The sequence below is a fragment of the Heloderma suspectum genome, chromosome 1 (assembly GCF_057233095.1).
Source record: "Heloderma suspectum isolate Gila_16-S chromosome 1, 16-S_ref, whole genome shotgun sequence".
In the NCBI taxonomy this organism is placed as follows: domain Eukaryota; kingdom Metazoa; phylum Chordata; class Lepidosauria; order Squamata; family Helodermatidae; genus Heloderma; species Heloderma suspectum.
The window spans coordinates 104,006,546-104,022,585 of record NC_139458.1 but is presented as its reverse complement, the minus strand read 5'-3'; the positions used below and the strand labels follow the sequence as shown (position 1 = coordinate 104,022,585).

Here is a 16,040-nt window from a genome sequence, read left to right as displayed (position 1 = left end):
GTAAAGAAACCATGTAGCCACACATTTCACTTCACACCTGCACCTGATATGTGGTAAACTGTTCCTTACTGCTTGGCAGGATGATACAGACCACAAAGCTACCCAAGGCATAAGGGAGGTCACCTCAGGCTATTTGAGCTCTATCTACAGCACCATCCAGTTCCCACATTTGGTTTCTTGATCGTGCTTTAAACAGTCTTACACAAAGCATGTCAGAGAATGGTGGGAAAGCAGCTTTTTTTTTTATTCTTGGCTTGTACCATGGCAAGGTTCTTGTGCACTTAAGAAATAATAAAACTTAAGAATGCAAGAACTTGTGCCCTAAGAAATAATAAGTATTTGCAGCAAGATGTTGCAGTGTGGAATGCTCCTGTTCAGGGTCCCAACCAGCCAGGCTGTTTTCTAGAATAATCCATTTCGTTCTATTCTCCCTGCTCCCCTGATCCCCCCCCCCAATATTTGCCCATTGGGTATGCTCAATCCTCATTGGGATGCTTTTGGATTTCCCTTTAGGGTTGTTGGTTTTTTTTCTGGTGAAGTTTTGTTTTTGTTGCTGTCCTTGTGCAGACCTTGGGGTTTCTCCAAGCCTGCTGATCCCTTCCTCTTGTGCATGATACACTAGCTTCTCTTGAAATTCTTTTTCAGGCTGAAGTGTTGATATATGCAACTATATCTGTAAATTGTTTTTGCCATATAATCTTTTCATTATCACAGCAGAAACTTTGACTTATATTGTAGATGTAATAGCAAGCTTAGTTCATCAACACACTCGGATCACACAACTATTTTTTTCCCCCTTCTCTGCATTTTAGGGATATCAGTATGAACAATATAACAAGGTTACCAGAGGATGCATTCAAGAATTTCCCTTACCTTGAAGAGCTGTGAGTATTAAAATCTAAGCTGCTTTTGTGAGATGAAGAGCGAGTGGAGTTTGGCTGAAAAATGCATGTAAAAGTAAATAGTGGTGTGAAAATCAACTGAACAAAGAAGGCATTGTACTTGATGGTAAAAGAAAACACGTATATGTGCTTCAAAGACAGTTTGCCACTTACATGGGATCTTTTTTATAGTAATTATTTTAATTGTGATTGCAGTGATGACATAGTCTAATTACAGTGTTATCCAAAGATAACGCAGGGACTGTGCAATTACCATGTTTTAAATGGAGCTGTGCTAGACTGATTGCATAGCTTCTATAAAACGTGTTACTGTTACTGTGGTTCCCATCAGCCCTGTTGGAGAAGATACAAGAAAGGGGGCAGGTCAGGATGTGTTGAGAGAGAAAGTACGGCTTTGTGGAAAAGCATTCTCTCTCTCATATGACATATCAGCGTGAAGCTTTCCTTGGAGATCAGATGTGCTCGTTAAATGCATCCTATTTCCTTAAATGTTCCATGCTGAAGGGTGTTCCTCCCTCAGTTTGTGCCCACACATGTCTGCAAGCAAACTCAGCTGGAAAGGGGGTTGAGAATTATGGGTTAAACGTGGGTAGAATAGGTCATTCAGGAACAGTGGAAAACCCTGTGCCATTCTGTATACCACTCCATGAGATGCAGCTTCCTGTATGTCTTTAATGTAGGGAATGAGGCATTGAATCAGGACAGATGCACATGCACATCGTCTCTCTGTGTGTCTCACATTTTTATTTTCCTTAAACCAGTCCCACATTTTTTAAAATTCAGTTTTCATCTAAATACTACTTATTCTTAGAGATGAATGAGAATTTAGTTCCTGTTTGCAAATCATGCGAACATGTCCCGTTCACAACCCCGAATGCAAGCAGGAACACAATTCTCGGGAAATTTTAGCAACTTCTTGAATTTGTATTTGTAAGTCTGCAAGCGTGCAAGTGCACATTTCTGAAAATGCGCATCCCCCCCCCAAATCCACATTTTCATGCTCGCACATGCACATTTTCCCAATCAGAAAAAAAGTTGCTTGCGTTCCATAATGCAAACAAGTCAAACCGAATTTTGAGGAGGAATTCAGAGAACCACAATGAGCTTAAACATTACATGTTAGCCCATTCCTACATATTCTTGCTTTCTTATGTGCCAGTCTAGTTGACTAATAAATATATGTGTTCCTTTAAATATGTTAATAGTTATTAGGGTAGCCAACCTTTGAAACAAAAATATTGGTACCTGGATATGACCTGGGGTGGAAACCTTATCTCAGCGGTACAGCTAGGAAGTGGAGGCCAGTTTGGAATATGTCATGGTGCAGAACCAAGGACACAGCAGTCACACACACAAGGAAAACAAAAGGGAAAACAAAAAGGACAGGGAAGGCATTGCCTCTGTTTTTCCTGGAAAATGTTTGAAAAGCAAAAAAAAAAAAAAAAGGCTGGGGGTGGGGGCTTCTGGTTGGCTGGCAACTTTGGGTAGTATCCAGTGATGGCAAAACACTAGCGCTAATTATGTTGTGCTGGCGTAAGTCAGTGCTAGTGCAACGTCATTTAACACTCAAAGGGAAGTTGCTGCATTTCCTCCTTGCACTAGGAGGCGCTAATGACATTGCATTATACTAGTGCAACATCGTTAGGACTAGGACTAGATTCGACTGGATACTACTCTGTTGTTGCGCTCTTCTCTCTCAACCTCCCACTTCAGGGTTCAGGCTTACTTCAGAGTTCATGGAAGTAGCTAAACTGTAATTCCCAAACAGTGGTGTGGCATGCTCAGAACACTTGAGGGGGCTCTGGCAGCCATGCAAAGTAGTCGACGGATGGAGTGAGACCATCAAAATGTTTACTAGCCCACCTCCTCTCTCATACCCGGTTCAATCATTTTGTGGCATTTAGGCCTGAAAAGGGGGGGCAGGGGAAGTACCAGCTCTCCCCTGCTTTAGAAAACTTTCTCATCCTGATTGCCCAGAAATGATTCTTATTCACTGTATATGACTCTGCAAATTCTTATTTACAGTGTCAAGTTAGTACTGATCCACTTATTCTCCTGCCCCCAAAAGGCAACATTTAAGTTGAACATAAAGGGCAGTGGCCCAGGTCCTTTTAAAATGATTGCTTAGAAATACATTCCAATAGGACAGGTATGTGCCAGTTTGTAGAAGACTGTTGTAAATAGTACTATATGGTGGATCAGAATAATGGAAAAGACATTGTAGTATAGTATTTTAATGCAAATATAAATCTGGATTGATTGTCAGAGGTCTCAAAAAAATCCCACAAGGGACTGAATTAGGTATCCTCCACAAACAAAAACTGAGCTGTGAGATCCCCAGTGCAAATGTTGCCGTGACTGTGACTTCACTAGGTAATAGGCAAACTATTGTATTCAGCATTAGTCTCTGTCCCTGAAATGCAGAGGAGATAATAATACTAAGTTGTCTTATAGTATTGTTGTAACATACTGAAAAATATATGTGAAATGCTTTGAACATTCTAAAATTGCTAACAGCAACAGTAGAAGCAAGTCAGTAAGACATTCTCACTGCTTTATAATAGATTAGAAAGTGTGTTTGCACATATATGCACAAATTATTTTATATAAATGTTGCTTAGCACACCTGTTTCCTCTCATTTTATATGCTTAAAATAAATAACTCTTCAAATGCCATGCAACTCTTCTTCCCACTCTTTCATAAGTAATGAAGCAATAAAACCAAAGTAGGTGAGTGTTAGTCTTTGTGTAACATCTATAAACCTGGGATATGTCATGAGGTGTGGAGATGAAAGACAAAACCTTTAGCTACTATACTAGAATTTTATTGCACAGTACCCAAAGTATCACATTGCAAACTGTAATGACAGTACTTAGGAAGTAAAAATATAGAGAAGTTTTTAATTTGCCTATGGGCCTGAGGAATCCTGATTTAATTTATTGCTTGCATTTTTCATGCAACTTTCTAACATGTTTCTGCTCCTTTGCGCCAAAAAGAGAGAGAAGAATTTAAGGCGTGTCTCTTTCAGTATGCATATTGCCCTGCTCAAAAAGTTGTGGAGAAAAAGAACATTGAGCTAGATTAGAGATGTAAAATTTCTGGAAATTTTGAGGCCATGGAAAAAAAATGTTTTTTTTCTGGGTTTTGGGTTTTTTTTGGAAAAATTGGAAATTTTGGAAAAATTGACAAATAAGCAATACTTTTTTTTTCAGCACTCTTTATAGATCCAAAGTTACTTTGTTGCTTTAAGACAGCCTTCCCCAACTTGGTGCTCTCTAGATATTTTGGACTTCCACTCCCATCAGCCTCAGGCAGCATGGCCAGTGGTCAGGAATGCTGGGCACTGTAGTCCAAAACATCCAGAGGGCACCGGGTTGGGGAGCGCCATTTTAGGAACATAAAGCAGCCTTTCTGTTCCTAAAGTTATTTTATGTATGACTTAGTTTGCTCATAAAATTATCATTATATTTTAAAACTTTTAAAAGTAAACTCAGTATTTTAGTAATTATTGTCTGAATGGATTAGAATTGCATTAAATGACTGCTACAGCATCAGAAACAAAGGACTCTATAGAACAAAACCCAAGCTGTCAAGAATGCACATTTACTGTCAAAAATGCACAATGGTGACTTTACTCACATACTGGGAAACTGAGCATAAATGTCTGTCAGTAGAATATAGTTTAAATCAGTAATCAGTAATCAGAAATGAAAGAACTATCCTGGGAATCTTACAGAGAGATGTAAAAAATATTTTCCCCCATGGCTTCATTATTTCCAGACTTTTTACATCTTTCTATAAAAGTGTTCTTATTACATAGTTTTAGAAATCATTTTGCGAGGAGTAAAGGCTAGATAACAGTATATAAATACTTTGTCTTAAGTTCTAAAAGAAAACATGTCATAATCTAAAGCTGTTCAATTTTTCCAATTTTGGGGGGAGGAAACAAAAACGGTCTGGGGCATGTGTGATTTTTTCCTTAATTTTCTGGTTTTTTTCTGGGTCTTCACATCTCTAGGCTAGATCCAAGTCTCACATGAGTGGAAGTCTGCTTGTGCAACGGGACTTCCCCATTTTCTCCTCACCACCTTCTGTGTCCCATGCACCCCAAATCTGCTCTGAAGGGTCCCCCAACGCTACATAGTAGATTTTGCTGGGGGGAAGGGGAAATTCCACAAGTGGAATAACACCACTGGATGCAACCCATACCTTTTCCTGTACTAACCAAATCAAAAAGCCTACCAAGTATACAACTGGATAGTTGTATAGTTGTATACTGTTTTTATATAGTTTAGTAGCTGTATACTGTAATTATATAGTTTAGTAGTTAGGTGGCACTGGACTCAGTTGTATCTGGGTGGAGTCAGGAGTTTTCTGCTCCTGTTCTGTTCTTATTGGAAAGAGACAATAGATCTGGTTGGGACGTAACAACAGTTCATGAGTTGCTTAACCCATGAATTGTTGGGGCCACACATAAGTGAGCAAGCTGCCTCTGCCCGCTTGCTGCTTCTGCTTTGCATCCATTTTCTCAAAACAACCCATGAACGGGCATTATTTGATGCATTGTCCAAACCCAGAACTCTGGGTTTTTGAGCAACAAGTAGCCCATGGTTTGATGTTGGGTTGTTTAAGAAACAGGATGCAAAGTGGAAGCTATGAGCACACAGGAGGCAGCATACTCACTGACTTCCATGTGGCCCAACAATCCATGGTTTAAACAACCCATGGGTAGCTGTTATGTGCGAACTGGGCCAATAGAGTTCTTGTCTATCTTCTGAGTGGCGTAGCCTCTAAGCCTTCTGTGACAACAACTGTTTTCTTCCTAGTGAGCAGTGTTTTTCCAGCGTGGGAATAGGGAGGGAAGAATCTGAAATCCCCAGAAGCACAGAAACTAAAAAAACTCACCAGCCTACTCAGTCCAGACTGCCTCTTATACAGAAAAGGCTCCACCCAAGGACAAGAGCCTCAAGGAAATCAACACAAATAGTTATCATATTTCTGTTAAATGTTTTGCTGACCTTTGATGTAACATTGTAGTTTACGGAACTTAATTAGCTGACAAACCTGAAACATGCTCTACTACTTGTAATGAAAATAGGTTGTGTTTGCTGCGAGTAAGAGTTGTGGTGTGTAAGTCACACCATTCACATCTAGCCTTTGTAGGATACTTCAGAACTGGAGCAGCCCATCAATGAAAGTTACATGGTTGTTTGGGGGTGTCTGTGTACACTACAAGGCAGACTTTTACTCAGGTATAATTTACAATGCTTGCATTATCTGTAATATTTGTCTGCATCATCTGTAATATTTGCTGCTGCAAACTTCATAAAAATGATGCCGCAGGAGATTGAACTGTAAAGTAAAGTTACTGAACGCTGCAAATGGTACTACAACTAATTCACAAGGCCCTAGGTTTTAATTCTCTGCTGGTGTTCCTCACAGCTGATTCCTTCCACGAATCTACTCAAGGAACATTTTTGTTCCTATTATCGTTGCACGATGTTTGCATCCGACAGTCCCCTGTACCTGCTGCAAAAGTGGAAGCAAACCTGTATTCATATACCAGTTGACCAACCCATGGCAAAAGGGGGAAGGGGGCTGCTGACTGGGGACAATAATTATCAGTATGATTTCCTGCTTCTTTCTCTCACCTTGCAGTTTTGTCTGCTGCTCTCCCATACGCCATCTTTTAAGAAATATTTTAGAAATATTTAAGTATTCTGTCTGCACCTTCTCCAGATATACGACACCCTCTTGGGAATGGCAGTGATGAGAACTGTACACGGCACTCTAAGTATGGCTGCAGCACAGATTTGTAAAATGGAATGATAGCACTTGTTTTCAATCCTGATAAAAATGCTAACCTTAAATGCTTGCAGACAGTAGCTTGGCTATGAGAGGTCTGTAATTTTCTGTTCCCTACCAATTCTTCTTTCTTTTTTTTAAGTTGGTGTTAAGGTTATTTTGGCTATTTTCCATCCCTCTGATAATAGAGCTGGATCTAGTGATTAAGAGAAAAGTTATGCATTAAAATAGAAGATTTCACATTTTAACTCAAAAACGCTCAGGTAAATGACACTTCACTGTTAAGTGTTGCTTTTTGTGTATGTTTGTGCTCTAAAAATTCATCTCCAACATCTTTTGCAGTGAAGACTATTGTAAAAATAAAATAAAAACTAGGCTTTGCTAAATTTTTACTGTAGTCTAAGTCCTAGCTTGTTAGCAAAGTGGGTGCAGTTTTGGAAATTATTTGAGTTTACGTTTCCAAACATACACATTCATGAAGTAAGGCCCCCAATTATTAAAAATAAAATTGGTACCCGAGACTAAAAGAGAGATGGGGGAATGGGGAGAGGGGCTGTATGCTGGACTGGGTTCAGGTGTCTAATGCTACGAGGACTTGTGTGGCATCCTTTTTCTTCTGCTGAGTCACACTGAGACCTGTTGAATCCCACATATTATAACAGGCATGGTTCACATTCTACTTCTTTGTTTGTTTGTTTATTTATTTACAATATTTATATACCACTCCACATCAGATTTCAGAGCGGTGAACAACACAGTAAAAGAATAAAACATCAGGTTAAAAGAGTTAAAACATTTTTTAAAAAGACAATCCCTAATAAAGTGGAATTTAACAAACCATGGCTGGTCATGCGAAGAAGGCCTCTTGAAATGACAACGTCTTCAGGAGGCGCCGGAAGGAACATAATGTTGGTGCCTGCCTGACCTCTAAAGGCCGGGAATTCCACAGGAAGGGGGCCACCACACTGAAGGCTCTTTTCCTGGTGGACTCCAACTGGGCTATGGGTCCATGTGGAACCTCCAGGAACATGCCGTCTGATGACCTCAGTGACCGGGCAGGTTGTTCATGTTTAGAAGTGTCTATTATCTGGGGGCCAGATATTTAAGTAGTCTAATGGTTAATCTAAACTTCCCCATGCTACATTTGTTAAAATTAACTTGTTCCCCCACCCCACCCCATGGCCTTTTGGAAAGGTTGTTGTTTACTTGATGGTGACTGCTAATTATCGCAAGGGCAATCATAAAAAGGAGAGTCCCAGTTTACGCACAGATGAAAATCATTGTAGGTGTGTATATTATTCACACCTCTGCTTTGCTCTTAGTAAGGTCAAGCTTTCTATTACTTGCCCTTGGGAATCTTGCAGTATTTATGAATATAGTGGGAGTTCTCTCTCATTCTCTGTAACAGATACTCATCTGGAAGTAATTTACAAGTGACTCAAATGGCATTGGTCAAAGTCTATAAGGAATGGCAGACCACCAAAGACTTTGCCATAGCATTTAATGAGGTGTGTTCTCTACAGAATGTTAACATGGATACGCAACAGACCTGAATGTGATATGGCAACTAGAAATCCTGGAAGCATTTGGCTGCAATTTCCTAACCTCCCTTACAAAATATTTATAATTCTGTATAGACTGTTGTATTTGTTCCAGAGATTAAGAAATACAAAGTAGTTGTAGTTATTGCTGGCATTAGCCCATGTTTGTGGGTATAAAAGGGTTTAAGCTGCCAAGGCTTTGAGTTCTGTGTAACCTGAAAGCTTGTATAATTTATCAGTAACAGAAGTTAACTTAATAAAAGAACCACCTGAAAAGAGAAAGAAAAGGCTCTTGTAGAAGTATAGCAACTGAAGGGATTATAGTTCTAGAGTGCCATGTTATACTAGGAATATTGGAATATTGGCTGTATCAGCTTCCAATATGATTTAGAACTGAGGTGTTAGCTTAAGACCTAAATTAATTTAATGGGAAGTAAACACACATATGTGTGTATGTGGCTGTATACCAAGATTCACAATGACATGGGAAAAACTTGAGCATGAACAGGCTGCTTACACGGGATCAATCATTAGCTTTTAGTAGCTTTTTTATCAGGGAAAATGCAGCTGACTCACATTTCAGATTTCTCTCTGTGTTTATGTACATGTGTACATACTTATTTGTTTGAACCTGATGGGAGTTCTGGGACTTGATTTAGAAGCCTCACAATCTGAAGCTGTGTCTTAATCGAGTATGCTTCCCAAATCCTCCTTCAAGGACAGAAGGGAAAAATTGGCTTCTGGACCCAGTATAAATGCGAGAAGCCTGACGCCTGTCCTTGTCTTGAAGTACTTCCTTGCTGACCAGGCAGCAGCCACTCAACGTGAGTGGTGTTCAGCATGTTCTGGAGGCGGTTGCACTCCTGCAAATGATCAGGTTCTCATAAGGGCTCTTGGATCCCACATTGTCACTGGAGGCACAAGTGCTCAGTGGCTCAGAGTTTCTTTTATCAGCTTGATGTCACAATCCTATGCATGTTTAGACAGAAAGAAGGCCAACAACTCCCAGCATGCCCCAGCCAGCTGAATAGAGCTAGCCAGGCTACAGTTATTCATGCTATTATCCTCCCGCTTAGATTACTGTAACACGTACAAGGGTTGGCTTTGAAAATGGTCCAAAATAGGGCTGCAAAGTCGTTAAGTGGGACTGAACAGATTGAACATACTATGCCAGTGTTTTGTCAGTGGTACTGGCTTCCATTTCATTTCCTGGACCCAATTCAAAGGGCTGTTCTTAATCTAAAGCCCCAATGGCTTGAGCCCAGGTTGCCTGATGGATCTATTCTTTCCATATTTGTCTACCTGGTGGCATCATCATCAGAGGCCCTTCTCCAAGCGCCATCAACAAATGAGATCTAAGGGAGAGCACGTTCTCAAAGATAACACCCAGATTTTGGAAAGCTGTCCCCAGAGAAGCACCTGGTGCTTACTTTTTATTCTTTTCTGCACCAGGTAAAGACTTTTCCCAGGTTTTTTAAGGGTGCTTGGGTCTTCTAATGGATTTTCATATTTTCTGTTTTGAAAGTTTTAAGACATATTTTTATTTTACTGGTTTATTTCTACTGTGCTGTTTATATTATAATTGAATATTATTTATTGTTGAACTTTTATATTTTTAATGTACACTGCCCAGGGAACCTCAGTTATGGGGTGGCACAGAAATACAGTAAATCAGTAAATAAAGTCTGGCTCAAATCCTCCGCTTCCAGTCGGGAATTCTGACTCCAGCAAGTAACTGAGGAGATTCTGGGTTGGGGAACACACACAGTTCACATCTGATTCTTATATGGCTTCTGATGGCCATGGCCAAGCCCTGACTGCAGCACTGGAACTGCTAGTGCTATGGGCCTTCTTCTGTGTATATATGCTTATGATTGCAACCCTAAACATCGGATTAGATGAGATCATTATTTATTTCTTTGTAGCATATCCCACTTTTCTGTAAAATATTTAGGGTAGCTTTAATATCATGCAAGGTTTAGCCATGAGGCAGTTTATCTGGCTTGTTGCATGCTATAGCCTCTATAGCCCACAGGTAGTGATGTGGGTTTTCTGGAAAATTTTGAACTGGAAAATTTTCCTGTACAAATTAGGTTTATTTGCCATAGGAAAATTTTCTGTTCGCATCAGAAAATGTTCTGATGCCCTAGAACAGGGGCAAGCAACTTTTGGCCCTCCAGATGTTTTGGCCTACAACTCTGGCTAGAGCTGATGAGAGCTGTAGACCAAAACATCTGGAGAGCCACAAATTGCCCACCCCTGCTGTAGAGAGATCTAATTTACCATGTTTATTTTACTTGTATTTTGTAAACAATAAAGCTAAAAAAAATGTTAATGTTATGAGTTTGTCCCAATGCACAAGTATTTGATTTGAAATATTTGAAGAAAAAAAATTAAAGCACACTTAATGTGTTTTAAATGTTATATTAAGTAGGATTTTTACTGGAATACTTGTAAAAATGTAAAGACAATAGCATTTACTTCCTTACATTGTTTAAATTTAAGAAAAAAGTAAAGGTATTGAAAACTGACACATGATTAATTTTAACAACTCAAAGAACTGTGTATGGTATGCTGACAACCACTCATCTATTTCATCAGAGTACAGCTCTCTTCCACTAAGGTTGTTGGGGCACCTTCAATTTTGCTGTCTCCATTTATTAGTTCCATTTCACTCTGATACATATATCTATTTCAATGACAGTGCTAAGACTAAAATTGTTGGCTTTGGGAAGAAGAGATAAATGCATACATGGAAGCTGGACAATAAATCTATTGAACAATTGCACAGTTTCAAATATCTGGGCCTTAATTTTAATACCCAACTTTCATGAAGACAACATCTAGATGTAACTAAGGTGGAACCATCTCCGTCTGCTCAAACCTTACTTTGATTTTTTAGATCACAAGGGGTAAATTTGGTTGCCCCTGCAGTCAAGGTATTCCTGAAGAAGGCAGTCCCGCAACTGACGTATGGGGCAGAGGTATGGAGATATACAAATGCCCCTATTTTTGAGGTGGTCCAGAATTCTTTTATGAGATCCCTCTTAACTGTCCCCCAGGGTATATCTGCATCACTTCCAAGGGGAGAATTGGGATTGACTTCTGTTAAAATGTCTATTCATGTTGCATTTGCTTTATATTGGTTCAAGTTGGCTTATATGAGTGATTCCCGCCTTTCAAAAAAAAAAATGTTTTCAAAAGCAACTTCACACCGTATCCCCAAAGTTTTGGTTAAACTTGACCAGACCTATTGCATGCTTATAGGATTGATACTGAACCTTTACCTCTACCTTAAAGGGAAAAAAAACTTCATTCTAAGCAGTTGGATCTGGTTACAATCTCACAGATGTCTTACTCATGTTGGTAACCATTATATAAGATGTCATTTGGTCTGGAGAGGTACTTTATAACTCTCGCTGTGCCCCCCTAAGAAAATCATTCACAGCATTACACTTTCAGTGTATGCCTTCTGCTTTTTTGGAGGGGAGATTTGATAATACTCCTGTCCATCAAAGACTTGGTATTTGTGGGTCTGGAGAGGCTGAGGATGTTTCTCAGTATTTACTAAGATGTTCTGTCTATGACCATCCTAGGCATAAATTTCTTGTTGTTATTGCCCTGTCCCTGTCAAACAGACCACTCTTAGACCAGATTTGTGTCCTTCTTTCTGGCACTGATGTTTTTACCACTGTCCAGGTAGCAAATTTTATCTTGGCAGCAAGGAAAATACGTGCACAATCCCAAATGGCATAGAGGGGATATTTCTGTTGGATATGTTTATGTATGTATATATAAATATGTGGTTGTACTGTTTTATTCTTTTTATGTGTATTGTGATGGCCTACAGCTCCAAACAATAAAGTTGACCTGACCTGACCTGACCTGACCTCTGATACATATATCTGTTTCAATGACATACGTGTATGCCAAGAGTAATCACCTGAAAACCATTAATTACAATTTTGAAACAGCCAGGCTTGCCTAATATTGTATTTGCAATTGGCGTACATTCATTTGTACTAATGAACTTAAGAAATGGAAAATTTTCTGTGGACAAATAAAGCAGTGGAAAATTTTCCACGACATATTACTGCCCATGAGTTAAAATGGATAATTTTCTACTGGGATAACTTCTTTTGGTTCATTCAAATAAAAGATTATGTTCAGAAGTAACGCTAAGCCACTTTTTACATGTTGGAGTTAACAGAAGTTAACTTTATGAGAGGATTTGACTGAGTTGAACTGAACAGTTTGATGCGTGTAAGTTATAACACAGAACTTTGGGCTTAACTCTCTCTCAAAATATTTTTTCAGTATATTGTCACACTCTTGGGTATGTGTTAAGCTATTCATGAAGGAGCATTTTTCAGTGGATATGAATCTTGTGTTGGTTTACATAGTTGAGAAAAGTTGCCCTTAACTTACACTTCACTGGCTAGAAGAGGGAAGGTTCCATCTCAGTAGTTGGTTCTGGATGATCACCAGAAACTACCCAAGTAACTTTTTTAATATGTGGCCTGTAAATAACAAGTGCCCAAGCCTGTCCCCCCTCAGCTTTCCTTCCTTCTATGAGGAGACTGGCCAATTATTCTACTTCTGAGTAGAAAATATTAAATTATTTCTTCATGGAAGAACGTACAGTTAACCCACTTAAATGTCAGCTGCAGTAAATGTTTTGCAAACTTTTCTTGAACTTCAGGAAAGATATTTGTACAGCTGCACAGCTCATGGATGCTTATAATAGCTATGGAGGAGGGCCATTTCATCCATATGTTGGAGTAAGGGGTCACCATGCTATCCAGAACAGAGAAAGGGACTCTTGGGGGTTTGGCAGTATGTTGAAGGAAGTAAAGCAGGGAGTTCTTTGTGTGAGGCCAAAGACTTGTTACCAGTGTTTGTATGGCACTTCTATTTCCCACAGTAACCATAATTAATGAAGGATCTAAATGTTTTGTACCACAAATACGTTGAGAGCACTGATGGGCCTTACAAACATTTCAGTAGTAAGTTAGGAACTCAGGTGTGTATATATTGTTATTCCAAAAAAATGAGACGTTAGAGTGACTTACAAAAGAAGAGCCAGATTTACATATTTGGAAATATCATGTGGTATAGCTGTTCCTGGACTGTACCACTTTGGATTGCAAATGGGGGTAGCAAGAATAAATGGTCTCCCACGTTAAATAGCCTTGCATGTAGAAAACTAGCTTATGTGGGAGAAGGTTAGGCCTCCTCCCTTGCTTGGTAGGTTTCCTCAGGCAAGGTGTATGTAATGTGTAGGAGTATTCTGAATCCCTATTCAAATTCTAAGGCTTCCCTATTTTCGTAGGTGAAGTAAACTGCTTGTCCATCAGTTTCCAAGTCTTGCCTGTCTATTTCAGCCAATGACACCAGAGGGGCTGTGACATCTTGGGCTTGTATCAGACTTTCTGAGATCACAGAGGAGCTTGTGAGTTTAGGTCCAGGCAGTTGACTGACTTGAAAGAGTGACATAAGTCTGGAGCAGATCTATCAACATCTTCGGGAGAAATCTGAGGTCCAGGGAGAGTTGAACAAGCCATGCTGGATCAGCCCAAAGGCCCATCTGGTTCAGCATTCTGTTCCCACAGCAGCCAACCACACGCCTATGGGAAGCCCACAAGCTGCTCACTCTGTCCCCCAGCAACTGGTATTGAGATGCATGCTGCCTCTGTCTGAAAGTGGAGGTAAAATATAGCCATTGTGACTAGTAGCCTTTCACCGTCGGCTGAAGTTGAATGATGCTCGCACCCTATCATACTGACAGGCCTTTATCTATTTAATGACTGGGTTCAGACATCATGTCATGGCTAATCATAGGTTATTTAACCCACAATGAGCCTCGGTGCCCACAGGTGCCAGGTTGCACATGCAACCCTTACTTGGGGGTTGTCGTGTCGTGCAAACCCAGCAGACGTGTGCATAATCCTAAAACAGACCATGGGTTATGCGAGAGTTGTTTAACCCTCACACAACCCATGCTCATCAGGTTTGCACAACACAACAACCCCTGAGGGGAGGTTGCATATTCAAAATCGTGACCACACAACATATTCGCATGACACAATGGTGGGCTATTGTGTCATGTGAACAGTCCCAATAACTTTTTAAAACCCTGACTCAGCTAAAGTTGTGCTGTAATGTTAAATGATGCGTGTGCCTTCAAATCCTGGCTTGAGTTTTTCTTTGTTTTCTTGAAGTAGGTCACCCATTACACTCATACCAAACCTATTAACAGAGCTAGGTTTTTTTACAGTTGACTAGTCAAGTGTTTAGCAAAGTAAAACAGTTTTGGACTTCTGCAGCTTGTCGTGTCTTAAAGGTACTAGCTTAGTCTTAATGTTCTTCTTGAAGCTGTGCTTGCAGAAGTAAGAGAAGGACAGGACATTTTTACAAGCAAATACTTCCTTCCTCCTCTCTCTCTCTCTCTCTCTCTCTCTCTCTCATACACACATACACACACACATAAACAGGAGGCACTTGAAAAATCTAACCCTTTTTATAGAGCTATATTTTTTCCTGTATCAGCGCTAAATTATTACAGAAGAGTACTGTCTTGGCTGGGTTTAGTTCATAGTTTTGTTCTGAGGGATGACTGAGCTGCTTTTACAGCTTGCTTTGGTGGTTCTTATTGTATAATTACTCCTTGGTATGTAATGGGGAGGATCCTTGATATGTAATAGGCAGTATGCTGATAACTACTTCTGGTGTGCCCAAGGTCTTCGGCATCTCCAGTAGAATGTTTTGGCTCTCCCCCATCTTTCTAGACAGCAGGCTACTGTGCCATATCACCAACTGCTTTAGAAGGTTCTCTCAATTTCTGAATTGGTTTTCTGTGTCACATGAAAGACTGCTGTTTGAAAAACACAAATTAAAAGTTGAAAAGCTCTCTGCCTTAACTATACAGTTGCTCCTACAGCTCTTTAATTATGCAAATTAAGAAGCTCATACTTGGTATTTACGTACCTCACACACATTATTTGGAGTGCAGACTTTGGCTTCCCTTCATGCGCGCGCGTGTGCATGTGTGTTTAATTATTGCTGCCAATTGCTGTCTGTAGCAACTCAGGAATCCATTTAAATAAAGGTATGATAAGAAGAGCTTTTGTTTATTACAAAAATGTCAAACACCCTCACTTAATGCAGTTAACAGTGGGTATTAACTCTTGAGCCATACCTACTTTGTCTTGGTGGTGCATTACTGTTTTTACTTCTTGGTGTGTTTTAATATTTGAACTTTGTAAATTACAACAACTTCTGCAGTGTGTGCCAATTAGTGTTGAAAGAAATGATGACAAAATGTATTTCTGTGTTAGATGACTAACATTTTTAGCACCAAGATGAAAAGGCCTTGATCATTCCTTTCAGGCTTTCTAAACAGTGCTATAATATGAATTACTGTAATGTGATATTAAAGTGATGTTTAGTGTAATTCAACATACTAATTTCTTAGTAGATGCCACCAGTAAGGCAAGGCACATTTAACTGTATGTTGATGCTTAAGAAGTGCAAAATTGATTGTGCTATTGAAGACCATCTAGACCAAGGTAAAGATTCATCTGAGAAAAGTGCATAGAATAGAAAGGGAAAGTAGTTTTGTTCATGTGAATTCTAACCAGTCAGCAGGAAATTTAAGGTTGAAATATTATACATGCTCACCTGAGAGTAACCCCTCCTGAATTCAGTGGGACTTATTTCCCATGTAAACATGCATAGGATACAACTGCCTTTCTCTCTTCAGATAAATTGAGAATGACTACTGTCTAGAAT

The 16,040-nt window shown here is 39.6% G+C and overlaps 1 protein-coding gene across 4 annotated transcripts in view; it reads left to right on the top strand.

Moving 5' to 3' along the window:
* Nucleotides 1–16,040, top strand: part of LGR4 (leucine rich repeat containing G protein-coupled receptor 4) — a 145,824-nt gene that overhangs the window by 74,197 nt on the left and 55,587 nt on the right. For all 4 annotated transcript variants that reach the window (XM_084852719.1, XM_084852690.1, XM_084852699.1 and 1 more), the window contains exon 2: nucleotides 813–884. In XM_084852719.1, coding sequence (XP_084708845.1) covers nucleotides 823–884 — 62 coding nt within the window. In that variant the 5' untranslated portion in view covers nucleotides 813–822. The remainder of the gene's footprint in view (nucleotides 1–812; nucleotides 885–16,040) is intronic.